The sequence below is a fragment of the Equus asinus genome, chromosome 21 (assembly GCF_041296235.1).
Source record: "Equus asinus isolate D_3611 breed Donkey chromosome 21, EquAss-T2T_v2, whole genome shotgun sequence".
Classification (NCBI taxonomy): domain Eukaryota; kingdom Metazoa; phylum Chordata; class Mammalia; order Perissodactyla; family Equidae; genus Equus; species Equus asinus.
In genome coordinates, this window is record NC_091810.1 from 17,351,914 (window position 1) to 17,379,376 (window position 27,463).

The following is a 27,463-nucleotide window of genomic DNA, read 5'->3' on the forward strand; positions in this document are numbered from 1 at the left end:
CCCCAATGTTCATTGCAGCAGTATTTACAATAGCCAAGACGTGGAAGCAACCTAAGTGCCCATCAACAGACGAATGGACAAAGAAGATGTGGTACATATATACAATGGAATACTACTCAGCTGCAAAACAGAACAAAATCATCCCATTTGCAATAACATGGATGGACCTTGAGAGAATTATGTTAAGTGAAATAAGCCAGCTAGAGAAGGATAATCTGTGTATGACTCCACTCATATGAGGAATTTAAAAATGTGGACTAAGAACAGTTTAGTGGATACCAGGGGAAAGGTGGGGTGGGGGGTGGGCACAAAGGGTGAAGTGGTGCACCTACAACACAAATGACAAACATTAATGTACAACTGAAATTTCACAAGATTGTAACCTATCATTAACTCAATTAAAGAAAAAAAAGTTTATATTATAAACGCAGGAATTTGGCATTACAAAAAAAAAAAAAAAGACAAGGGTGTCTGTTTCTAAAGGAAAGCTCACCCTATACTGGAGGGCAGTGAAGACAGCACAAGATGACAGGAAGTGGAATTTACTATGGCCTACCATTGCAGTAATAACCCTTAATGTCCTTGGGGCCTTCATCCAGCCGGTACTCGTTCAGCTTCTTCTGGGTTAACTCATGCCAGAACCCGACATCCAAGGCACTGCTAAAGGGGGCAAACTGCAATTTGGAGAGAACAGGATGCCCTGGGGCTGCTGCCATCATTTGATGCCTATTAGAAAAACAAGACAGAACACAGCAAAATAGCACAAAACATTCATAATAATGCTTAAGTAAAACAAATGAATAAAAATTAATGAGAGGTATGGTGGGCTACCTGAAGACACGGCTTTGGAAATCAACCCAAGTAATTTGCCCCTGTTGTCAAGTTGAGCCTCCTCACGACATGGCTGATCTCTCTACGTAGGCCTTTCTGGCCTTCACCTGCCTGCGTCTTCCTTTCTTCCTAAAGTCAGTCTGACTGGCGCACTAGGGTTACTCCTTCTTCGACACAGTCATGGTCTCAGAAGGTTTTGCCTATCCCATGTGGCCCTGGAGAACTTTACAGGTACAAAATCCAAAGCCTAGCCAGTTAGACACACAACAATGCACACTGTTCGAGTTCTGAATGAGAGCAGGGCTTGAGCACCCCAGCCGAGGAGGAGCATGAAGAAGTTCCTCTCAAGACAAATACCAACAGCAAACAAAACAAAACAGAAATAAACAGATACAGAGGACAGACTGATGGTTACCCGAGGGGAAAGGGTTGGGGGGAGGGAGAAATCGGTAAATGGGGTCAACTGTATGGTGATGGATGGAAACTAGACTTTTGGTGTTGAGCACACTGTAGAATACAGAGAGGTGGAATCACAAGGTTGTACACCTGAAACACGTACAACGTTATAAACCAACGTTACCTCAACTACCAAAAAAAAGTTTCTCCCCACCTAACCACAGTAGGTGAATTCCTTTGAAACCTTGTCTTGTATATTTTAAATGCATGGAAGATTGGCATTTTACTGTACTATGTCTATTTTAACACTTCATTCTCCCCCTCAAATCATCCAATACATTTGACCCTCCTGGCAATGAAGCATGCGTACGTTGTAATTTCCTATTTCCCCTGCACGCTCTCAGGAGTACACACAGCCCGTTTTGAGAAGCACAATACTACTAGAAGAACTCGGCAGTTCCCAAAGCACACGCTGATGACGTCCCTTCACTTTCCATCCTGTCCAACTGCCCCATGACCAGAGAGATTAATACTTCTCAAGCAGAATATATGAATAGTCACACTAGATGGGATAAATTTAAAAAGACAGTTCACATCCATTCAGAGAGGTTTTGCCTGAGTTTTGTGCCAAGATTGTTAAATAGTTTTCAGTTTTCCAAACTTGTTGGATTTTAGTCTTAGAGACAAGGAGCTTTGGACTGATAGTAACTATATGGGAAAATGCAAAGGTGGCTCTACATAAAAGTGTTAAAAATCAAGAAAAAGGAGATGAGTGTGGGGCAGAGCAGGGAGGAAGTCTCTGTGAGGGAGCTGGATGCTGAGTTATGTTGAAAGGATAGGTACGGAGCGGGAAGATGCACACAGGGCGGAAGGAACAAGAAGGGCAGAGGAACCCCCGTGGTAGAATCAAACCCAGCTATTTTATTTTTCCTGTTTCTCCCCAAAGTCCCCCAGTACATAGTTGTATATTTTTAGTTATGGGTCCTTCTAGTTGTGGCATGTGGGATGCCGCCTCAGTGTGGCCTGATGAGCGGTGCCATGTCCGCACCCAGGATCCGAACCGGCCAAACCCTGGGCTGCCGCAGCGAGCACGCGAACTTAAACACTTGGCCATGGGGCCGGCCCCCTGTGGTAGAATCAGAGAAGCACCACTAGCTGTTCTTAGTGGAGGGTTCGTACTGCGCACGAGCAACGCACACAAAGCTGAATGGGTCACAGGGTGAACACATGCAAAGAAAGCTTCAAAAGTGAGGCTGAAAATTTGGAGCGGGAAGCCAGTGACCATTCTGAACAGGGAATGTGACAGAATTCTGCAATGGCAAAATGGCTTTGAAGGAGGCAGAGAACAGGGAAAAGCAGTTGAGAGCCTAAGAATTTATGAAGACCTGAATTAGAGCAGAGGAGGAAAGACTTAGAGACCCTCAGGAGGGACCTTGGAAGAGAAAAGGTGACCAAACCTGGTATCTCAGTGGATTCAAGGAACGAAAGGAGGAAAAGGCCCCTGAGGTGTCAAGCTGTGACTCGCTAGGAGAAGGGCAGCTCCACTGAAAGAAAAGATGCTTGAGAGGAAGAGCCAGCGGCAGAAGGGTGATGATAAACATTTTGTTGAGGACAATGGCAGAGTCAAGGGAAACTGGGTCCAAGGAAACAGGCTGGCCCAAGAAGGTGGGCTCACAGAGATGTAAGAGGCATTTACACTGTGACAACAACTAAAGCAGGTGAGAATGATCAGTTCTTAGAAGTTACTCAGAGAAAGAAAAGCCACAGCCCAACAAAGTCCTAGAGAATGCCCATAGTTAGCAGATTAGAAGAAATAGAACCAATAACACAACACACAAAGCAGTAGCTGGTACTCCAGGAGGGTACGTCTATCCATTGGCCCAAAGAAAAGGGCCAACCCCATGGCCTAGTGGTTACATTTGGCACGTTCCGCCTTGGCAGCCCAGGTTTGGTTCCCGGGTGCAGAGCTACACCACTTGTCGATGGCCATGCTGTGGTGGTGACAGACATACAAAACAGAGGAAAAGTGGCATAAGTGTTAGGTCAGGGCAAATCTTCCTCAGGAAAAAAGGAAAAAAAATGAGGGTCAATGCCATTGGATTTTTCTAAAGTGCAATGTGATGGCAGAGTATGAAAAACAGAACAGGCTATAAGGGCATCACTGTCCTTAAAACTCACCACCATCTCAGTATGGACTTGCAGCATCACTAGACAAGGCCTGATCAAGGGTTTTCAAGCTTTCACCACCTTGAAGGCTTATTAAAAAATGAGGATGCCTGGGCTCCACCCGGGAGGAGAGAAAGAAGAGTGAGGGGGGCCAAAGCCTGCAAGTCTGACTAGCGTCCCAGGTGATTCTGATTCAAGTTTGATGCTATGTTGATGCCACCAGGCCACTGGCACTCTTTCTTTCGGAAAGAAGTCATAGCAAACATTTAAATGCCCCCTGTCCCATCTGAAAAATTTTCTGGCTTTTAATTGTTTGAAAGGACTTTTATGGTTTTCTACTCTCAGAATGTTCATCTTGTTTCAGGTCACTCCTATTTTGATAGACCCCAGAAAAGCTTGCGGATCCTCCGAACTGTGACTTCAGTGCCCAATGGAGAAACAGACGCTCACACAGGTGACCTGGGGCCCACACTTTGAGAAACGCCAGACCGGAGCCCCTAACAGCCTCCTGCTTGGTTTTCCAGGCCCCCACCGGCTCCCTTCCCCTCCCTCCTCTGCAATGTAGCCAGCACTTTCTTTCTATTGTTGGTTTTTGAAAGTTTCCATGCTCAGCCCTCTCCTCCGTCTATAAGCTTTCCCAAAAGCAAAATTATTCATTTTCTACATCAATTTCCATCTATATGCCAATAAATCCCAGGACTGTATTAAACATATTTAAGTGTCTTTGCAAGCCAGGACTGGGATTTCTCACAGACACTTCAAATTTGACAAATCCAAAACTGAACATATTTTTTCCCCAAATTCTGCCCTTCTTCTTATCTTTCCTAGTTTACTTAACAGTACCACTATACTTGAAGGTAGAAACCTCAAAGTCATGTTCAACGTTTCTCTCTCACACGTCCAATAAAGCACTAACTGCTAGAGGCTCAACCTTACACAGTCTTCTGGAGGGAAATGAAGCTGACAGTTACTGAGGGCTGACCAGGACCAGGCACGGCAGCAGGCTGTGCACCTGAATTCACTCCTCCCAAACACCTAAGAAGTGACAGTTCCAATCTTACAGAAGAAGGAACTGAGGTTCAGAAGAAATTCACAGAAGGCCGTACAGTTCGGAAAGCGGGGAAACAAGGATCCAAACTCCAGTGTTACTGCAATGCCCATGCTCTCCATGCAACTTCATCTTCCTGTCCAGCTCTGCATCCCTTCTCTCCGTTCCCACTGCCACACGCCAGCCCCCACCACCCCACCTCGGCTTCTGCAGCAACATGCTCACAGGTCACTGCCCTCATTCCCTGTCTTCTCCACACAAAATGTCACATTGCCACCAGAACAGATCAGCACAGGTGGCTCCCTTGTTTAAACAAACAAACAAAACCTCACTGGCTTTATTACACAGAGAGTAAGGTGTCACCGTTGCCTTAGCCTGCTAGCTTCCCGACCTTATACCTTTGCTGCTGCCTCTGGGAAACCTCTCCTCATCTCTACCAGGAAGACTCCTTCTCCTCTCTTAGGATCCTTTATGAAGTGCTCATTAACACCCACAATCACTGGGTGTCAGTGGTTCCCTCCTTCAGGATGACAGATGGAAACTTCCATTAGAGCATTTACCACCAAGAACTGTACTTGCTTTTCGGATCGTATTCCTTTCAAAACTTTTTAAGTAACAGCAGTAGTCATAGTAACTGTTCTAGCTGAATGTTTATTCTGTACCAAGCACTACACTAAACATTTTACATACTATCTTATGATAACCCCAAAGCAGTTCTATTATGCCTACTTTACAGGAGAGAAAACACAGTCTCCGAGAGGTTAAGTAACTTGCCCAAAGACACACGGTCAGGAAGTAGAAGGGCTGAGATTATATCCCAGGTCTGATGCTTCAGAGCCCTGACCCTCATCTCTATACTATAATACCTTAAAGGAAGAAACCCCCTTTTCACAATCTTTATATTGCCCATCAGCCCCATACACGCACAAAAATAACCAATCATTTTAAAAGACATTTACATACTAACCTCCTCTTCAACCGAGTAAAAAAAAAAAAAATGTCCATGGCCAGAGCAATCATCCAATTTGGAAGGAAATCAACACAGTGGCAGAGAGTGGCACAAATGGACCTCATCTGAAATCCTATGTGACGGGTCATCAGGCCCCCACACATTAGTCATCCACAACTTATTCTTAAAGATCAACAGTAACTCATCATCATTTTGACGACCTGCTGAGGGCCAGAGACAAAACAGAAAATTCTATTCCATACAGAACTTCAACAGCTGAGAAGAAGGGACTCAGGAAGACCACTTAGAAGATAAACAGGCAGGCTGAGAATGTAATTTGCACAAGAGGCGCTTCCTTCCAACATTTTCTCACTTATTTGGTCTTTGAGAAATTCCTAACAGAACCTACAAAGCCTATTTCACAAAAGGATATGGTTGGTGTCCAGCTGCTGAAACTGCTGCCTGACAGGTTAAGACAATGGAAAGGTTTTAAGCAACAGCAGCAACATGTGATTACGAATTTGCTGGAAACATCTAAATAGGATACTCAAGTATAAATGTATCATATACGAACCTATATATCTATGTTATACCGCCATCTTTCTTAAGCCGGAAGGAAAGATTTAAGTAATCCAGAAGGGGATTCCAGAGAGAGTGAGAAGTGAGTCCTAGGTGCAAAGTCATTTATGTGTAACTAACCTAGATCCAAACAGTATGTGCTTCCTGAAAAGCAAGGCTTGCCTATATAACCCAGAACAGTGCAGGTGAGACTTCTGGCCTCTGCTAAGCTTAGAAAGCTCCAAGATTATTTCCATCATACTTCAACATTATATACTGACATAGGCATCAATATAAGTGTGGTTCAATTTTATTTCAAATTATTTCTGTCATATTCAGGATGTGAAACCAGAAGTTACACAAGATGGGACTGTGTCACTTTCAATGAAAGAGGAAAGGCTTTGATGAGGATTCGACACTGTAATGAACAGCAGTAACCAAAACATCCAGTCAAGATTAAACTGAAACAGCAGGTGGCGGTTAGGCCATACAAACCCCCTGGGGCTGTCCATTGCCAAAATGTGGTACAAATTTCAGACCTTTACAAAAATAAAACTGGGTCACGCTCAGCAACTTACACAAGTAGGAGCTCAGAAAATGCCATTGTATGAGGATTTATCAAAAGTTTCTGTCCCAAGGAACCTAAATTTTGTGTTGATGCTGTTGTTTAAAGTCAAATCCCCACAGGAAATATGTAATAACGGTTGCCTCCCAAGAAAGAAGCTATGGAGACAGCAGGAGCCAAGGGTGTGGAGAGACTTTTTTTCCCTGTATGACCTTTCTGCCTTTTGAATTTTGTATTGAAAATTCAAAGAATTTTGTGTATGTGGAATAGTAATACAGAAATAAGTAAAATAATTATAGAAAAAAGCCCTAACCCAACGGCAAGAAGACAGGGGATGAAAGAGATATAAGATTAGCGGTTCAACTACTTTGGTTCCAAGAAATAACCCCTGGGAGATCCTTGAGGCAAGAACCATGTCTTATTCGTCTTTCTTCAGCATTTAGCACGGTGCCCAGAATATGTTAAGAGCTCAGTAAATACTGACATGATTTAACAGCTCTCTTCCTCCAAAAAGGGCCAATGGAAGGAGGCTATAGTGAGACAAATTTCAGCAGAGTTAAAAAATGACTACTAGCTTGAATTGTCCAAACAAGAAATAGACTGACCAGAGAGAGAAGGCATGTTCACTAGCAGAGGTGCTCGAGCACACGTTAGACGGTTACTTGCCAGGGAATACTGCACGAAGAATGACTGCCTCGGGGAGTCAGACGAGACAAGGGGTTGGCAGGCTTTTTCTGAAAAGGGCCAAATTGTAAATATTTCAGGCATTGTAGGTCAAAAGTGTCTGTCATATTTTCTTCTTCTTCTTTACAATTCTTGAAAAATGTAAAAACACACTTGGCTCATGGACTGCACCAAAAAAAGCCTCCGGCAGGATCTGACCCGCAGGCTATTGCTTGCTCACCCCAGACTAGATGATGTTCCAAACACGTAATTTTTTGATCCTTTGAAGGTGCCAATAATGAATTTTGTTTTTAGCGAGACTGACACTTTTGGCAAAATCTATTTAGGGGGTAGTAGAGATACGCAAGGAGTGCTGAGGGTGAAGCAGACTGCAAGGCCAGACTCCAAGGCCATATCCGCTGGTCTACAATAAGCACCTTGTAACACTGCAAATACATCTCTCTCAGCTGGTAAATGTAGTCTACACAGAACACTCTCACACACGTCAGCATCATCAAGCAGACGAAGCTCACCTGATATTTACTGAGGCTCATAACATGCGGCAAAGACTACAGCAGTGGCATTCCACATCCTAAACAGGCACATGACCACACCTCTCACGGTTTCCTTCATAGTTTCTCCTGGATCCCTGCTACTGCCTCCCAACTTCTCAAGTGCCATCCTGGTGGCTCTGCCACTCCTCACCTCCACCTTGCTAAAGAAACATCAAGCTGCTTGGTGCTCCTCTGACAAGCCTGCTGTTCTGCCTCTGCAACCTTGAACAAACAGGTCCCTCTGTCTGAAAGGCACCCCCACCCCTGTGACTGCCTGGCACTTTTCAAAATCCAGCTCAGAGGTTAACTGCTCTAGAAAGCCTTCCCAGAGCAGCTGTTCACTCTTCACTCCTGTCCTGCTCCTCCCCTAGCAGCCATAGTTAATCATTTCTGTCTCTAAGCTACTACATTTAGTATTACTGTTCAACTCTGCTTATCTGTCTTTCTCCATCAATCTGACTGTAAATTCCACAAATACAGATCCTGGCTCATATTCCTTTCAACATACCCTAGTCCCTTGCAGAGTGACTCTCAAATGCTACTAAGATGAATTCTAGAAACCTTTTATAGTTACCTTCCACAAGAGAAACAAGAGAAGGAAATAACCCAGGCTTCTGTGATTGGGAGGACAAACTCCAGGCTTATGTGATGGAACATGGAGACTGGAGTAAGAAATCATGAAGCACAGATGGAGATATGCCATACCACTTGGAAAGTCTCTAAACATTATTGGTTTTTTAGGACTAAGATCTTAGAGGATAGGAAATACGCGTGAACAAATCAATTTAAAGGAAAACTTACTCAACCAAATACAAAGTAGTAAAGAATAAATCTTTCTTCCTGAAAGTCTTCCCATGATTATATGAGCTAAAAGCCTACATTCCCAGTCTCAAAGTATCTCTCCACAAAAAGTTTATTAATTATAAAGGAGACAAAAATCTGGCAGACGCCACCTTAAAGAAGGGATCAAAATTAACATGAGCTGCAACGAGACAAATAGACATTGTGTGCTATCTGATAGAATGCAAGGGAAAGAACATAGCATCTACGGTATGCTGCTGAAAATACCTAATAGCCTGGGTCTAATCGGGAGGACACATCAGATAAACCCAAACTGAAAAACATCCTACAAAGTGACTGGCACTGGCTTATAATTTTCAAAAGTGTCAAGGTCTTAAAAGTCAAGGGCAGCCTAAGGAGATGTCCCAGACTGAAAGAGAGTAAAAGACATGATGACTCGGGGCAAAACATGATCCTGGGTTGACATTCTGCTGTAAAGGATGTTACTGGGACAAAATCTGAATGGAGTCTCTGAGAAAAGGGTACATAGAAGGTCTTTGTCTCATTCTTGTAAGGTTTCTGTAAGTTTGAAACTGCTCCAAAATAAAATATTAAGGCAATTTTAGTGCCTGCACACACTCAGCCTATGCTATATTCAATAGGCAAAACCAATCAACATGACAGAATAGTAACTACAGGTGCAGTGGGGCTGTTGACTGGGAAGGGGCAAGTGAGAGCCTCTTGGGGAGCTGGAAAAATTCTATATACCTTGAGCTAGGTGGCGGTTACAAGGCACGTATATACGTAAACATCTATGAGCTGTATATTTACAATTAGTGCACTATACTGTATGTATGTTATACCTGAACAAAAAAGTACAACAGAAAACCCTATATTCAAGCTATATCAATCCTACAAAGAACATTCCTGTATTCATTCAACAATTAACAGATGACCTATTTAAATCTAGCTTTGGTGAAAAGAAATTCATTGCTCTAAATAAGGAGTCTAAATGAAATACCACTTCCATAAATTTCTCTGGCATTTTGTTATTAAAGGTGCTGAAGATGGAAGTATCTTGGCTTTGCTGCCTACAAAATTAATTGGAGCAGAAGAGTTTCCTACAGTGAGCCTGCCCAACCATTCTCCCTCCATGGGGGACCAACAGGATTGGACACAACAAATATTAAGCCAGTGTAGGATTTTGGGAAATGAAGAAGTAAAACTGGCAGAAAATAAACATCATAGAAATAAAAAATGAAACAGGGGCCGGCCCCATGGCCGAGCGGCTAAGTTTACGCACTCCACTTCTGTGACCCAGGGTTTCCCTGGTTCGGATCCTGGCTGTGGACATGGCACCGCTCATCAGGCCACGTTAGGGCAGTGTCCCATATAGCACAACCAGAAGGACCTACAACTAGAAAATACAACTATGTACTGGGGGGACTTCGGGGGCAAGAAGAAAGAAAAAAAAAAAAGAAGATTGGCAACAGATGTTAGCTCAGGTACCAATCTTTAAACAAAAACAAAAAACTGTGTTGAGGGAAACTAGACCCTTGGAGGGAGAGCAGAAAAACAGACTAGCCTGACTACACCAAAAAAAATCCCTTGCTATAACTTTTCCGCGTGTGTGTTGTCAGGTTTCTGTTTGCTTGGGGAGGGGTGGGAAGTTTTGAATGGTTCCGAGAAAGGATGCTAAAAGCTAAGGTAGTTGGAAGCCTGGTCTTCAGTCAGATAAACAGGAGTTTGAGTTCTGGCTCCACCTCTCCCTGGCTGAGTAGCCTTGGGCAGATAACTTCATGCCCTGTGCCTTGATTTTCTCATCTGCAAAATAAGGATAATTATACCCAACCCAGGAGGCTGTTGGAGGGCTAAAGGAGAAAGTGTATGATGTGCCTGTTACAGTGCCTGGCCTACAGTCAGCAGTGAATAAACAGTAGCTGCTATTACTTTCTCTTGTCACCCCCGCCCGACTAGCCAACAGTGCCTGACTCATGTGGTTGCCCTTCCCATGCTCACTATGAAAACTTTCTCTGCGTGAAGCTCACCTCAGTGAAGTCTCCCCACCCTCAAAGGAGCACTGCAGTCACAGCAGAGGTTTAATTAAAATGAAACGGATGATCTCCTCCTACAGGTCATCAACGGGAAGTCCAGAGGAACAAGTTCTAAGGAGTTAGGAGTACTCGGTGTTCAATTTCTCTGAGGCCATGTGGGGCCATTCACTTCGCAAAAGTGCCAGAACAACTGCAATTTGGCCCTAAAGTACCTTCTCTGGGTCAAAATGGAGCACACAGAGCAGGCTTCTGTTCTCGTTTTCCCAGCTGTGGGGCTGCAAGCTCTGGCAGTCATTAAAATAAGCACCAAACCACATGGCCAAGTCCTGCTGACAAACAGAACATGTTCTTAGCTGCTGATGGGTAAAAAGGAGGTGGAGATGGCCAGGAGTGGAGAGAGGGCCCCTGTGACAAGTGGAGCCAATGCACATTTTTGTCAGCTAAAGATGCTTCTGCAACTTCTTGAGTTTTGGAAATAATTTGCGAGGCTGCTAAAGAGGGAGATTTAAAAAGCTTTCCCTCCAAAATGAGGGGGAAAAGTTCCAAACTTAGAAGAAAGATTAGACTTTACTAGAAGATGAAAACTCAGGACTCCTACAGGGGAACCAGCTGGGTAGAGACGCCTCAATTCCTTCTATAAGTTGCATTAGAGTCAAGATGCCCCTGAGCCAACTGACGTCTCCACAAGACACCAAACCACACAAAATGCCTTTCTGTGCCCATGCCTGTTAGGCGGTACCAGCTGATCCATAAGCAGGCACGATAACTGCAACCATGGACAAGTTGTCTCCCCCGCTCCATGTGAGCCACCTCTACTCTTAGAGAATCGACAAGATTTGCTTCTTCAGGAGGTCAATCAGGGAAGCGGAAGTCACCTCCAGTCTTCAAACTGAAACTTCAGTCTCATTGGTTACTTCTGGGAGTTGTTTTTCTTTTGTTTTCTGTCTTCTATAATAACCTTAACCATCACAATCTGCTCCCGTTCAGCGTCAGTTTTTGAGAATGGATGCACTGGGTACCAGCTTTGTGGGGTGTGGCAAGGCTGTGAGGGAGTGACAGTGAAAGCTGAGAAGATCTGGGAAAGAGGAGAAAGAGACAAGACAAGGAAGATGGAGAACAGCATGCCTACTTCGCAGTCCTTTCTTTTACCTCCACCAATCAACAGTGTCACCTTGGTCCATTCTGCACACGAGGGACAGCCCCCTGGATTCACCTGAATCACTGGGGAGCCCTGATGTGCGCCAACAACTAAAATCTGTGATGGTTCCCTAAAAGCTGGCTGAATAACAGAATCTCTGTGGTTCTCCTTTCTGGTCATCTTTAAGGGGTCCTGGAAGACGTGAGAGGTGCTGAAAAATTGGGCCGAGCAAACACTTGATTTCAGATTTTCAAAAGACGTGATTTCCAAAGATGAGAATAAGGATGTATTCTGTAGCCCATTGGACAGAAAATTTGCTCCCAAGAAAGGTGTCATGTAGGCCATTCTAGTCCACGTGGCACTTCTGTACAATTAGAAAATTGCACCCTTGGGAGCCGGCCCCGTGGCCGAGTGGTTGGGTTCACACACTCCACTTCAGTGGCCCAGGGTTTCGCTGGTTCAGATCCTGGGTGCAGACATGGCACCGCTCATCAAGCCATGCTGAGGCAGCATCGCATGTACCACAACCAGAGGCACTCACAACTAGAATGTACAACTACGTCCTGGGGGACTTTGGAGAGAAGAAGAAGATTGGCAACAGATGTTAGCTCAGGTGCCAATCTTTAAAACAACCAAAAAGAAAATTGCACCCCTTCCTCAAGACATTTTACTTTCTTTTCTTAGAAAATTGCTGTAATATATTAAGTTAGCTCAAGACATTTTACCTTTGTCTGCAAGAAAATAGTCATTACAAAAATACACCCATGACGCCTATGATCTAAATGGAACCCCTTTGGATGTGGCCTCTTGTGTAATGCACAACCTGCACAAATGTATGCAGCATCCTTGAGTAATCAGAAGAGGCCGCTATGATTTCTCTAAGAACAAGTCATGGAAGAGTAGTCACAATTCTGCCTGATCACAGGAAAACCAGAGACACAGAACCTAGGATATTTGGACTTTAGCAAGGTCTCTGACAAAGCTACTCCAAGATAAAGAAGTAAGAATTGGATACTGACATAATTAGGGGAATTAAGAACTGGCAAAATAATCTTATTCAAAGAATGTTGGGTAAGGAATGAACTGATGTTAGTAAGAAAGGAGCTAACAGTGATATGTCTTTGGTCCTGTCTGATTTATTTTTATTTTATTTATCTAAATGAATGAATATTCATCAATATTTACTAAGTATTCCATGTGTGCAGAACCTTGTGTAGGAGCTTACAGCAGGGAAACACACACACAAACAAAAATATTCAATAAAGTATTCTGATTACCACATCTTAACTGTGACTTGGATAACAATACAGGTTTGCTTATCAATTCTACACACAACATGATGCAGAAAGGGACAGGCAATATGACAAATATCAAAAATTCAGAATAAGTGACGTCAGTAACACGGCAGAGCGAGCAGTTTTCTTTGTCTCTCCCTATTCGAACTACAACTAATTGGACATTCATCGGTCAACTAAGGATATCCACACAGCATCTGAAGATGCCTGAGATACCTGTGCTGCTATACATCGGAAGGTGGATGGACTTTCCCCCGGGAGGAGGTGGAGATAGATGAAAACTCTCTGACCCCCAGATAGCCTAGTACCTGCAAGCGACTTTCTACTGGCTGACACACTCACAGCATCACCACGGCACCAAAGGCGGGCGTCCGCACACGGCGGCGGCACAATGGTGGAAATAGGTGACTAAAGCCCTACCTAACCCCCCCACGATTGCTCCATACCCCAGTGGGAAAATCCATGGTCCCACAGCAGCTGCAGGGACAGCCTCTACTCAGCATTAGTGGAGAGGCCCCACTCAGCATTCAGAACACTGGGAGGCCCCAGGAACAAAAGGAGCCCGGCCGAGCAGCAACCCACCAGCCAGCCTCCTCTAACACTCAAAGTCCTGCTGTGGCCCCAAGGGCGCAAGGGAGACCCAGAGAAACGTGTGAGTGGGCAGTGGCAGGTTGGAGTCCCAGCGAGTCTGCTCCATGGTCCAGTGGGAAAATCCACAGTCCCACAGCAGCTGCGGGGAAAGCCTCTACTGGCATTAGCGGAGAGGCCCTGCCCAGCATTCAGAACGCTGGGAAGCCCTGGGGCAAAAGGAGACAGCAGGTGCAGCAACCTGCCAGCCACCTCTAATACACAAAGTCCTGCTGTGGCCCTAAGGGGGCAAGGGAGACCCAGAGAGACCATGTGAGTGGGCAGTGGCAGGTTGGAGTCCCAGCAAGACTGCTCTGCGTCCAGGGGTAAAATCCATGATCCCACAGCAACCTCAGGGAAAGCCTCTATGCAGTGGAGAGGCCCCACCCGGCAATCACAAGGCTGGAAGGCCCTGGGGCAGAAATAGCACAGCTCTGTGAGCTAACTACAGACTGCAGTAGATACCCATAGCTCTGCTGTGGCCCATAGTGGACAAGTGAGGTCTTGCGGGCTCTGACAGTGACAGAGCTGCAAATCTAGGTGAGCCTCCTCCCAGCCGCTGTGAAAGCCTGTAACACCATTGCAGACCCTAAGGAGGGAGCATGTCTAGGTGGTCTGTGACAGTAGGCACCAGCAATCCGAGGTCCCCTTGCGATTGTCCCCACAGCTGACGAGAGACCCCACAGGGCCACTGTGATCCCGAGGAGGGGTCCAGGTCTGGTCAACAACAACTCACAGGGGTCCTGGTCAGTGCAGATTACACAGCTGCTTCCTGCCCTCCGCCCTGAGACGCAGCAAGTGGAAGCAATAACTCAACTCTATCTATATGCGGAGGCACAAATACACACCATAAAGCAGTATGAAAAAATATATTAAATCTCCAGAAGTAAAATGACAAGTACCCAGAAAACAACCCTGAAGACACTGAAATCTATAACCTAAATGACAATGAATTCAAAATAGCCATCATTAAAAAGCTCAATGAGATAAAAGAGAATACAGATAGACAACTCAATGAGTTCAGGAGCTATGTCACAGAAGAGCTTGATGCTATAAAGAAGAACCAATCAGAAATGTTGGCGATGAAGAACACAATGGAGGAGATTAAGAAAAATCTGGCCTCTCTGAACAGTAGGGTCAATAATATCGAAGACAGAATTAGCAATTTGGAAGATAGGAATATAGAAATGCTACAGATAGAGGAGGAGAGAGAACTAGGACTAAAAAGAAATGAAGAACCTCTCTGAGAAATATCCAACTCAATTAGGAAATGCAACATAAGGATTATAGGTATCCCAGAGCAGGAAGAGAAGGAGAAGGGGGCAGAAAGCCTGTTCAAAGAAATAATGGCTGAGAACTTCCCAAACCTGGGGAGAGAGATGGAACTCCAGGTGACAGAAGCTAATAGATCTCCAAACTTTATCAATGTAAGAAGACCAACCCCAAGGCATACAGTAGTGAAGCTTGCAAAAGTCAATGACAAAGAGAAAATACTAAGGGCAGCAAGGCAGAAGAAAATAACCTACAAAGGAACCCTCATAAGGCTGTCAGCAGACTTCTCAGCAGATACCCTACAGGCTAGAAGAGAGTGGAATGATATATTCAAAACTCTGAAGGACAAAAACTTGCAGCCAAGAATACTATCCAGTGAAAATATCCTTCAAATATGATGAAGAAATAAAAACTTTCCCAGATAAACAAAAGTTAAGGGAATTCATTGCCACAAGATCTCCCCTAGAAGAAATGCTCAGGCAAACACTCATACCTGAAAAAATAAAAAAAAGTAAAGGGGTTATAAAACCCAGAGCAAAGGAGATAAGTAGAAAGACAAAATCAGAAAGTTGCAGCTCTCCATGAGAACAGGTTAGCAAAGGCTAAGTATAACATTAAAGATAAAAGGAAGGGAAACACATAGAATAAATATAATCCTGTCATTTTAACAACAAACTCACAACACAAAAAGGAAGAAAAAAAGTCTGACAATAACAACCTAGAAGGGGAAGAGGAGAGGGATGGGCTTAAACTAAGGAAATAAGAGGCTATCAGAAAATGGACTATCTCATCTATGAGATGTTTTGTTTTTTTTTGTTTTTTTTTAAAGATTTTATTTTTTTTCTTTTTCTCCCCAAAGCCCCCGGTACATAGTTGTATATTCTTCATTGTGGGTCCTTCCAGTTGTGGCATGTGGGACGCTGCCTCAGCGTGGCTTGATGAGCAGTGCCACGTCCGCACCCAGGACCCGAACCAACGAAACACTGGGCCGCCTGCAGCAGAGCACGCGAACCTAACCACTCGGCCACGGGGCCAGCCCCTCTATGAGATGTTTTATACAAACTACTTGGTAACCACTAAACAAATATCAAGAATAAAGATACAAATTACAAATAAGAAGAAAGCCAATATAGAAAACTACCTACCTGAATTGGTAGTCCAAAAATCATGGTACGAGAAACAAAGGAAAATCAAGAGAACTACAAAACAAGTGACAGAATGGCAGCATTAGGTCCCCACATTTCAATAATCACTCTAAATGTAAATGGATTGAACTCTCCAATCAAAAGACACACAGTAGCAGGATAGATTAAAGAACAAGACCCAACAATATGCTGCCTCCAGGAAAAACACCTCAGCCCCAAAGACAAACACAGACTCAGAGTGAAGGGATGGAAGACAATACTCCAAGCTAATAATGAACATAAGAAAGCAGGTGTCACCCTACTTATATCAGACAAGGTAGACCTCAAAGCAAAACAGATAAAGAGAGACAAAGAGGGGCAGTTTATAATGATAAAAGGGACACTCCACCAAGAAGACATAACACTTACAACTATATATGCACCCAACACAGGAGCACCAAAGTATGCAAAGCAACTATCAACAAAACTAAAAGGAGATATCAACAACAATACAATAATAGTAGGGGACCCCAGCACCCCACTAACACCAATGGACAGATCATCCAGACAGAAGTCAACAAGGAAATTATAGAATTAAATGAAAAACTAGACCAGATAGACTTAATAGATATATACAGAACACTCCATCCAAGAACGGCAGTTTACACATTCTTCTGAAGTGCACATGGAACATTCTCAAGGATAGACCATATCTTTGGAAACAAAGCAAGCCTCAACAAATTCAAGAGGCTTGAAATAATATCAAGCATCTTTTCCGACCACAATGCTATGAAACTAGAAGTCAACTACAAGAATAAAGCTGGGAAAGGGGCAAAAATGTGGAGACTAAACAACATGATACTGAACAAACAATGGATCATTGAAGAAATTAAAGAAGAAATCAAATATTATCTGGAGACAAATGAAAATGAAAACACGCCACATCAACTCCTTTGGGACACAGCAAAAGTGGTCCTAAGAGGGAAATTCATTGCAATACAGGTTCACCTCAATAAACAAGAAAAATCTCAGATAAGCAATTTCAAACAACACCTAACAGAATTAGAAAAAGAAGAACAAACAAAGCCCAAAGTCAGCAGAGGGAGGGAAATAATAAAAATTAGAGCAGAAGTAAATGAAATTGAGACAAAAAAGACAGTAGAAAGGATCAATGGAACAAAGAGTTGGTTTTTTGAAAAAATAAACAAAATTGACAAACAGGTTCACTAAGAAAAAAAGAGAGAAGACTCAAATAAATAAAATTAAAAATGAGAGAGGAGAAATCAGAATGTATACCACAGAAATACAAAGGATCATAAGAGAATACTATGAAAAACTATACGCCAACAAATTGGACAACCTAGAAGAAATGGATAAATTCTTAGACTCTTACAACCTCCCAAAACTGAAGCAGGAAGAAACAGACAATCTGAATAGACCAATCACAAGTAAAGAAATTGAAACAGTAATCAAAAACCTCCCCAAAAATAAAAGTCCAGGACCAGACGGCTTCTCTGGAGAATTCCACCAAACATTCAGAGAAGATTTAACACCTATCCTTCTCAAACTATTCCAGAAAATTGAGGAAGATGGAGCACTCCCTAACACATTCTATGAAGCCAACATCACCCTGATGCCCAAACCTGACAAGGACAACACAAAGAAGGAGAACTACAGGCCAATATCACTGATGAACATAGACGCAAAAATCCTCAACAAAATTTTGGCAAACTGAATACAGCAATACATTAAAAAGATTATACACCATGAGCAAGCTGGATTTATCCCAGGGACACAGGGATGGTTCAACATCTGCAAGTCAATCAACATGATACACTACATTAACAAAATGAGAAACAAAAACCACATGATCAAATAGATGCAGAGAAAGCATTCAACAAGATCCAACATCCATTTATGATAAAAACTCTCAATAAAATGGGTATAGAGGGAAAGTACCTCAACATAATAAAGGCCATATATGACAAACCCACAGCCAACATCATACTCAATGGACAAAAACTGAAAGCCATCCTTCTGAGAACAGGAACAAGGGTGTCCACTCTCACCACTCCTATTCAACATAATACTGGAGGTTTTGGCCAGAGCAATTAGACAGGAAAAAAAAATAAAAGGAACCCAAATAGGCAATGAAGAAGTGAAACTCTCGCTGTTTGCAGTCGACATGATCTTATACACTCCAAAGAAATCCATAGGAAAATCCCAAAGAATCCATAGGAAAACTTTTAGAAATAATCAACAACTACACCAAAGTTGAAGGGTATAAAATCAACACACATAAATCAGTAGCATTTCTATACTCTAACAATGAACTAACAGGAATAAGATCTCAAGAACACAATCCCATTCACAATTGCAACAAAAAGAGTAAAATATCTTGGGGTAAATTTAACCAAGGAAGTGAAAGACCTATACAATGAAAACTACAAGACCTTCCTGAAAGAAATTGATGACGACATAAAGAGATGGAAAGACATTCCATGCACATGGATTGGAAGAATAAACATAGTTAAAATGTCCATACTACCTAAAGCAATCTACAGATTCAATGCTATCCCAATCAGAATCCCAATGATATTCTTTACAGAAATTGAACAAAGAATCCTAAAATTCATATGGGGCAATAAAAGATTCCGAATTGCTAAAGCAATCCTGAGAAAAAAGAAGAAAGCTGGAGGCATCACAATCCCTGACTTCAAAACATACTACAAAGCTACAGTAATCAAAACAGCATGGTACTGGTACAAAAACAGGTCCACAGATCAATGGAACAAAATTGAAAGCCCAGAAATAAAACCACACATCTATGGCCAGCTAATCTTCGACAAAGGAGCTGAGGGCCTATAATGGAGAAAAGAAAGTTTCTTCAACAAATGGTGCTGGGAAAACTGGACAGCCACATGTAAAATAATGAAAATTGACCATTCTTTTTCACCATTAACAAAAATAAACTCAAAATTGACCAAAGACCTAAAGATTAGACCTGAAACCATAAGGCTTCTAGAAGAAAATATAGGCAGTACACTCTTTGAGATCAGTATCAAAAGGATCTTTTCAGACACCATGTCTTCTCAGACAAGGGAAACAATAGAAAGAATAAACAAATGGAACTTCATCAGACTAAAGAGATTATTCAAGGCAAGGGAAAATAGGATTGAAACAAGAAAACAACCTACTAATTGGGAAAAAATATTTACAAGTTATGTATCCAACAAAGGGTTAATCTCCATAATATATAAAGAACTCACACAACTCAACAACAAAAAATCAAACAACCTAATCAAAAAATGGGCAGGGGACATGAACAGTCATTTCTCCAAAGAAGATAGACGGATGGCCAATAGACACATGAAAAGGTGCTCATCATCACTAATCATCAGGGAAATGCAAATCACAACTACACTAAGATATCACCTTACACCTGTTAGAATGGCAAAAATAAACAAAACAAAAAGTAACAAATGTTGGAGAGGTTGTGGAGAAAAAGGAACCCTCATACACTGTTGGTGGGAATGCAAACTGGTGCAGCCACTATGGAAAACAGTATGGAGATTTCTGAAAAAATTAAAATTAGAAATACCATATGACCCAGCTATCCCACTAGGGGGTATCTATCCAAAGAACTAGAAATCAGCAATTCCAAAAGTCCCATGCACCCCTATGTTCATTGCAGCATTATTTACAATAGTGAAGACATGGAAGCAACTGTGCGCATCAACTGATGATTGGATAAAGAAGATATGGTATATACACACACACACACACACACACACACAATGGAATACTACTCAGCCACACAAAAGGATAAAATTGTCCCATTCACAACAACATGGATGGACCTTGAGGGTATTATGTTAAGTGAAATAAGCCAAATAGAGAAAAATGAACTCTGTATAACTCCACTCATAGGTGGAAGTTAAACATGTAGACAAAGAGAACTGATTGATGGTTATCAGAGGAAAGGGGGAGTAGGAGGGTGGGCACAAAGGGTGAAGTGGTGCACCTACAACATGACTGACAATAATGTACAACTGAAATTTCACAAGGTTGTAGACTACCATAATCTTAATAAAAAGTAAAAAAATAAAATAAAATGAGTAAAACAAAACAAACAAACAAAAAAATTCAGAATAAAAAAGATTCTGACTGCCTGAAATGACAGGCCTATTTTAACAAGATTAAAAATTTCACAGAGGTAAATAAAAAATCTTAAATCTCAGGCCCAAAAACCAACTGGACAACAATGCAGTCTGATACACTGAAGGCAGGATGACAGACAGAAGGGGACAGCTTCATGAGCCAGAGAGAACCCAGTACAAATCCCACCTTTGCTACTTCTAGCCACACAACCTTGGGCAAGTCATTTAACTCCTCAGAGCCTGCTTCCTCATCTGTAAGATGGGACGCCACCTACACTGCAGAATTATTGAGAGGATTCAGTTAGAAAATGACGAATCTGGCAAAGAGGAGGCACTTAAAAGTAGAACTAGTATTATCAACAAAACGTGTAACAAAGACACGGGGGTTTCCATTTCGTTATTCCTTCAATAAACATTTACATTATGCACTAGTCCCTGTGCTGTATTTCAGGAGTCACTGGCAAATAGCTATGGTCCCTGTCTTTAAGGAGCTATCACTTTTGAGGGTAAGACAGATCAGGACTGACTGTATAGCAATTTGTGGGTAAAACCAGTACAGTTCAGTGTCATAAGTGTTTGTATAGGGTATTATGGGAGGAGCAAGGAGGGACATATAAATTAGAATGAAGAGGGAGTGATGTTTCCCACAGAAATCCTTAAGCCAAGGCTTTATTTTTTAAATAGAAGGGTTTTTTTAAGTTATTTTTGTTTGTTTGTTTCCTGAGGAAGATTTGCCCTGAGCTAACATCTGTGCCAGTCTTCCTCTAATTTGTATGTGGGTTGCTGCCACAGCATGTCTACCAATGAGTGGTGTAGGTCCATGCCCAGGAACTGAACCTGGGCCGCCGAAGCAGAGCACACCAAACTTAACCACTAGGTCACTAGGCCACGAGCTGGCCCCAACCTTTGAGCCAAGGTTTTAAAAAAAAACTGTTAGTAGATTCTCAACAGGAACGCTATTAGCATGTTGGGTGGGACAATTCTTTTTCATTTGGAACTATCCCTGCACATTGCAGGACGTTTAACATTCCCAGGACCCTCTTAATAAGTGCAGTAAAGCCCTCTGGTCCTTGTCACAATGTAAAATGGTTCCACACACTTCCAAATGCCCCCTTGATGGTTGGGAGAGGGGAGTGGTTGGCAGCACCACCCCAAGCAGGTGGGGAGCGGGGACACTCCAGGCAAAGTGAGGAAGCTGTCTCAGCTCCAATTACAGAACCATCCCACGGCCTCTGCACAAGCTTGGAATGTTTTTATCCACCCACACGCCCACCATCTACTTAACTCCTTTTCTCCCTTCGAATCTCAGCATTGAGCATCACTTCTGGGGGAAGGCTTCCCTGACTCCCCCACCTCCTGCTTAGGTCAATTCTGTAACACACCCCCAAAGAGCGCCACGTCCCTCCCCTTCATAGCACGCGTGCTGTTATTTCACATATACTCATGAACGTCAGTCTTCCCTACGAGAATAAAAGCTCCGGGAGAAAGAGATCACATCTGTTTTCCATTTTCCTCCATTCCCCAGCATTTGACTCAGACCCAGCACCTCAGAAGCGCCCAATAAATACTCGCTGATGGGTGAATTGATGAACAAAGGAAACAGCATGGTATGTTTGAGAAAATACAAACAGTTCTTGTATGGCTAGGAGTACACTCATATGCGGTAGAGAGGCTGGAAACCATGCCGGAAAAGTAGGCAAAAGCCAAATCATAAAAGGCCTTCTATGATCTACAGATTCATATTTAGCAAAGATCGGTATTTTAGAAAGGGCACTCCAGCACCAGTGAGGGCCAGAAGGCTGAGGTGGGGCAGCCAGCTGGAAGCTGCACAAGAATATAAGCAGGAAGCGAGAAGGGCCTGAAGTAAGGCAGCAGGAGAGGAAATGGAGGAGAAAGTGTATCAGGCGATATCAAGGGCAAGGACATAGAATAAATCCGATGACTGCCTGGGCTGGGAAGGAGAAAGGGAGGGGTGGTATGAGAGAGAAAGGTCCAAGGTGACTCTCAGGGTTCTGATGGGAATAACCAAACGGCAGAAGGGGAATGAGAGAGATCAAAGAGTGGAGAAAGAATTGCAGGTTTGGAGGGAAGATGATAGCTCAGTTTTGGGTCACTGAGTTTGAGGGTTGGCACTCAAGAGGGATCTGGATCCAAGGTACAGAGCAGGGGTCCCCGGACATAAACGAGAGTTGACGCTGTGAGTGAGAACAACACAAGAGTAGAAAGGAGAGCCTCGGAGAAAACTAGCATTTAAAAGACAAAAGGAGGAAGAGAGCCCACAATGAGAAGTGAGGAGGAAATGGCCAAAGATAATACAAAGCAGGAGTGGTTTTCATAAGGGAAGGAAGATCAGCAATATCAGATGTGCTGAGAATTCAAAAGATAAGAAAGTAAAAGTGTTCAGGAGTTCTGGCACATGGAGTTCTGATGACTTTGGGGAAAGCAGTTTGAGAAGAGGGGTGAGGAGGCAGAAGCAGGATTCCAGCAGACAGACGACAGCTTCAGGAAGTAGACATGGCAACTCGTCCAAGAAATGCAGCTGGGAAGAGGCTGCATGATGGGTGGGGTACAGCAGAGGTTAATGTGAGGGTTTTTGCTTTTTTCCAAGATGGAAGTAAGCGGAAGATATTTAAATGAGAAGGGTTGATTAAATAGGAAAGAAACCAAACAATGGGATCAAGTCCTGAGGAAAAGGTGGAGATGGAATCTCAGCACAATAAAGCAATTAGCCTTAAGACAAACACCAGTTCTTTCATAAATTAGGATAGAAGGCAAAGTGATGGGGTCAGCAGGAGATAAATCTGTAAACCAGAGAAGAGAAAGCAGAGGAGTCTTAACAGAATACTGCAGCGTGGTGAAGTCAAAAGCAAGGGAGGAGGCTGAGGAGAGGATGGCCAAGGGAGCTGCCCAAGCAGCTGCCCACACGGAGAGCCAGCCAGCTCTCCAGACGGTGTCAAGAGCAACATGTATCTCCAACAGAGCTGGGCAGGGCCTTAGGTACCGCAAGCAAAGGACAGTTCTGCTCTGCAGTGTCAGACTCCTGGAGCAAAGAGGACCTCCTTTCTACAGCACATACGCCAAGAGACTGTCAAACAGAAACAGATTCAAAGGAGGGTAACCAGAGCGAAGAACGTGTGAGGAAATCCCAAACACAGGTGATCGTTCTGGGGCTGGACTGAGGCTGAATGAACTGGTTGTCAAGCAGTCTGCCAAGGCCATGGAGATGCATACTGTCTACCCACTAACAAAGCAGCATCTATTTAATCTCCCTTGAATACACAATTGGGCCTTACTTACACTGGAGAGAGGTGGGGGGATCAGGAGACAGAGAGAGGAGAGGAGGAAGCCATTAGTGAACTTCGGTACATTGGACTTCCAAATAAAATCTCAGAGGTAGTCAGGGATAACCAATCAGGGACCACTAATCAAAGAACTTTATTATCACTTATTTCCATGTGGAGGATTCATTCCTCCCCAGCCCCCAATATCCTGATTCCTAGCTCCCTCCTCTCCTTGCCATCCAATCAGTTACCAGTCCAGCAAAGCCCTCTTCCTTTATCTTTCAAATCCATCCACCCCTCTCCATCCCTACAGCCACTGCCTCGGGTCAGGCCTCCCTCCCAAAACAATTGGACCACTGAAACAGTGCCCTGGCTGGTCTCCCTACTGGTCCTGCCCTATTCAGCGTAATTACCACATTGCTGCCTGGGTAATTTAAAACAGACGAGAACATGTCATACCCCTGTTCAAAATTCTTCAGTGTCCACTCTCCACCCCTACACTTTCAAAATAAAACCCAATTTCTTAGCACGGCAATATTAACTGCCATAGTTTACTGTTTACCATCTACCAGTGCCAAGTGGGTAATATATACCATCCCATTCATTTCACAGCAACCTTGGAAGGTAGACTATATTTCCCCTTTTTATAGATGAGTAAACAGGAGTTCAGAAAGAAGTGACTTGCCCAAGGTCACAAAACTAGTCCAGTGGAAAAACCAGTATTGGCACACAGGTATCTTAGATTCCAAAGTCTGTGTTCTTGACATGCTGTTGCCCGCAAGGCCCTTTGTGACCTGCTCCTTTCCTTTCCTGTCACTCTTATCCTGCACTCCACTCCAACTCGGGTAAACGACTCACAGGGCATGCATTCTCACCGACAGCCCTTTGCTTGCACCACTCCCAACCCAACATCTGCAATATCACCTCACCTCCCATCCCTCTTCACCTGATTGAGCCGGCTCCTCCCTTAGGACTTGGAGAAAGCACCATCTCCTGCCAGAAGCCTTCCCTGATGCCTCAGCCTGACTTACGAGCATCCTAAGGCCTCCTCTGGCAAACCTCTACAATAGCTTCAGACCACAGTCCTGTTGTCTATGTCTTGACTTAAAAAAACAGTAAACTCCTTGAGGACAGGGATGTGTATCTTACTCATTTTTGTATTTCCAGCTTGCAGAGCAATGTCAGGCACACAGCAGAAGCTCAATAAATATTTATGCTTATTCTCTATTATGAGAAGCTGGCTGTGAACAGAAAGAGGATCTTGTGGTTGAATTCGAGCCCTGTACTCAGCTCCTTAAAGGGTTTCGAAATCACGTCACATGAGGGGCAGGGAGGAATTGGCCAAGAAAAACGGATGGGGAAGTGGAGACGTCCTAGGCAGCTGAAGCAGCAGAAGCAAACGTGAGACACGACCTGTGAGCTGTTTAACAAGACTAGAGCACAGAGGTGGGAGATGGAGGAACCACTGGGCAGGATGAGCCTTCACAAGTGTGGCTTTTTCTTCATTCGGGTGTTAGGTCAAATGGCACCTCCTCAGAGAAGTCACCCCTGATCAGCTGGCTTTAAAAACAGCTCCCTCTGCTTCCCCCCAGTTACTCTCGATCCTAATGCTGTTGCTCTTTTTGTAGCATCTATCAGGATCTGCAACATCTACCAGCCATTAAAAGTATCATATTTATTGACAATCACTGCGACAGTCGCTGCCACCACTACCATCAAAAAGTAGGCTCCGTGAAACAAGGTTCTTTTTGGTCTTACTTTACTCCTACATCCCCAGTGCTTACAATAATGCCTGGCACATAACAGACCCTCAAATATTTGTTTCATTCACTCATTCAATAAATATTTATTGAGCCTATATAATATGCTAGGCACTGTTCTACACGCTGGGGATATAACTACAAATAAGACAAGATTCTCAGGCCTGTGGAGTTAGGGTGGGTAAACAAACTAAATGAGCTTAGCCTGGAAAACAAAAGGTGGAAAGAGGAAGACAAACTAGCAATTCAGTGGAAGGGGTGCCCAAGAGCCTGAGAGAGGGACCACCAGCTGAGATTACTGGGGAACAGCTTTCAGCTCAACAGACGACTTTTTAAGGGTCAGAGCTGGGGTCAGACCAAGCAGGAGTAAGACCCAAAGCAGTGAGCTTGCTGTCACTTTAGAAATTTAACAAGCGGGCAGGGGTGTCAGAGATGAAATCCAAGTCTTCAGTGGGAAAGGGAGCCTGGGACCCGGAGATCCCAAACCGGCAGCCACAGAAATACCTGGTTTCAGTTGCACAGAGTTTAAAAGTTTTTTTCAAAAATCGTATTAGTCACCAGTGTTTAGAAATTGAGATTGCACGTGCATACACACACACACAGGAGTTCTGGGTTCACTTCTTCAATCTCATGTTAGTATTGTGCTTATAAAACTCAAATCAGTAAAAACCAATTTGACACTAACATAAAATTTTCTTACACCCACATTTACCTAACCTGACTGTTTAAGCATTAACGTTTGCAGACCCTGGACCAAAGCAAGGAATCGAGAACCCTGGCTCAGAAAAGCCCCTGGAGTTGACTTCATTTGCCCGCCTCGCTCCCCAAATGACGCGTTATCACCCCCATATTACAGATGAAGGAAGAGAGGCTCGGTGAAGGGAGGGATGCGCCACAGGCACACAGCAAAGCCAGGAACGCAGAGCCAGGAGGAGCCCCCAGGCGTCCTCTCCCCCGGGTCCCAAGAGCGGGGACGCTGGGCACTCCCCGCCAGAGAGACGACAGGAGGGACTGACAGGTAACCAGCAGGAGCGTCCCAGCCCGAAGACCCCGGCTGAACTGGTATGAGGGACTCGACTGAAGGAGGGCGAGAGCCTGCGTCGGCGACTCCCTAGAGAGAGGCTGCCCAGGCACGGCCAGGGGAGGATGCTGAGACCCGCCGTGACCCTCGCCCGCATCGCCGAGCTCGCCCCTTCCCGCCAGCCCTCCAAAGCAACACCGCAGCAGTCCGCTGCTCCCTCACCGGTGCGGCTCACTTACCGCCGCCCAACTTCCGGCAACCGCAGCGTCGTCCGCGGCGCGCCCCGATGACGCAACGCGGCCCCGCCCCCGCCTGCCGGGCGGGAGGAGGGACGGTGCGCACGCGCACACGGAGGCTCGGGCCAGCCTGGTAAGAGTCCCTAGCACCAGGCAGAGTGGGAGGAACTAGTCGTGGGGAGGGCGGGGCATCGGGAGCTGGGCACGGCCCCCTGGTGAGACCCGAGATAGAGACTGTCTGTCCCTGATCAGATGTGGGAATGTGTATATGCCCGTCAGGCTTTTCAGAAAGTGCTCCACGTTCTTTCTTTTTAGAGGATGACAGGAATTATCATCATTTCCATTTTCCAGGAGCGGCAGAATCAAATTTATCACAAGACGGCTAGAAGGCCGGTATGGACAGACAGGAGATGAGAATTTTAATACGTAAAGGTCGTTGAATGTCGACAGTGACCAACTTGCTCTTCCTAAACCAGGCATTGTTCCAATACCTCCCTGCTGTCAATGAGATAAAGTTATTCATTCTAAATTATTTATTGAGCATATACTCTGTACCAAGCATTGAGAGGTGTTGAAGATACAATAGTGAGTATAAACTTAACCTGACATATAAGGCCATTCACAAAATGACTGACGTACCTCTTATGATATTAATATTACTTATGATAACAAGAGTAATGACTACTATTTATTATCTACCATGTTTTCAGGGTTTCACATCTCTAATTGCCACAAAAATCCTGTGAGGTAGACATTATACTATCCCCATTTTATATATGAAAGAATGGAGGCTAGGAAAGGTTAAGAGGCTTGTTGAAAGTTAAAGAGCTTTGGGGCCAGGATCCTAATTGAAGCCTGTTTGACTTAGTAAGGAGATACTTTATTCTAAAGGATTCTTGGGGGGATGGGGGGTACTATTGCGATAGTGGAGGGAATATTGCAATAGGGAGACCACTCTGACCAAAAGATCTGCAAGTGTCTTGAG

At 43.9% G+C, this 27,463-nt stretch overlaps 1 protein-coding gene across 13 annotated transcripts in view; it reads right to left on the reverse strand.

The window, feature by feature from the left end:
• The window catches only part of ATG7 (autophagy related 7), a 350,121-nt gene that overhangs the window by 238,136 nt on the left and 84,522 nt on the right, over window positions 1–27,463 (reverse strand). For 3 of the 13 annotated variants that reach the window (XM_044755028.2, XM_044755031.2, XM_070493100.1), the window contains exons 1-2: window positions 26,482–26,602; window positions 557–726 (exon numbers count right to left, since the gene is read on the reverse strand). In XM_044755028.2, coding sequence (XP_044610963.2) covers window positions 557–719 — 163 coding nt within the window. In that variant the 5' untranslated portion in view covers window positions 720–726; window positions 26,482–26,602. Of the gene's footprint in view, window positions 1–556; window positions 727–7,118; window positions 7,248–24,407; window positions 24,731–26,481; window positions 26,603–27,463 lie in introns of those variants that run through there. The other 10 variants (XM_070493095.1, XM_070493101.1, XM_070493103.1 and 7 more) reach the window with 5 other exon arrangements.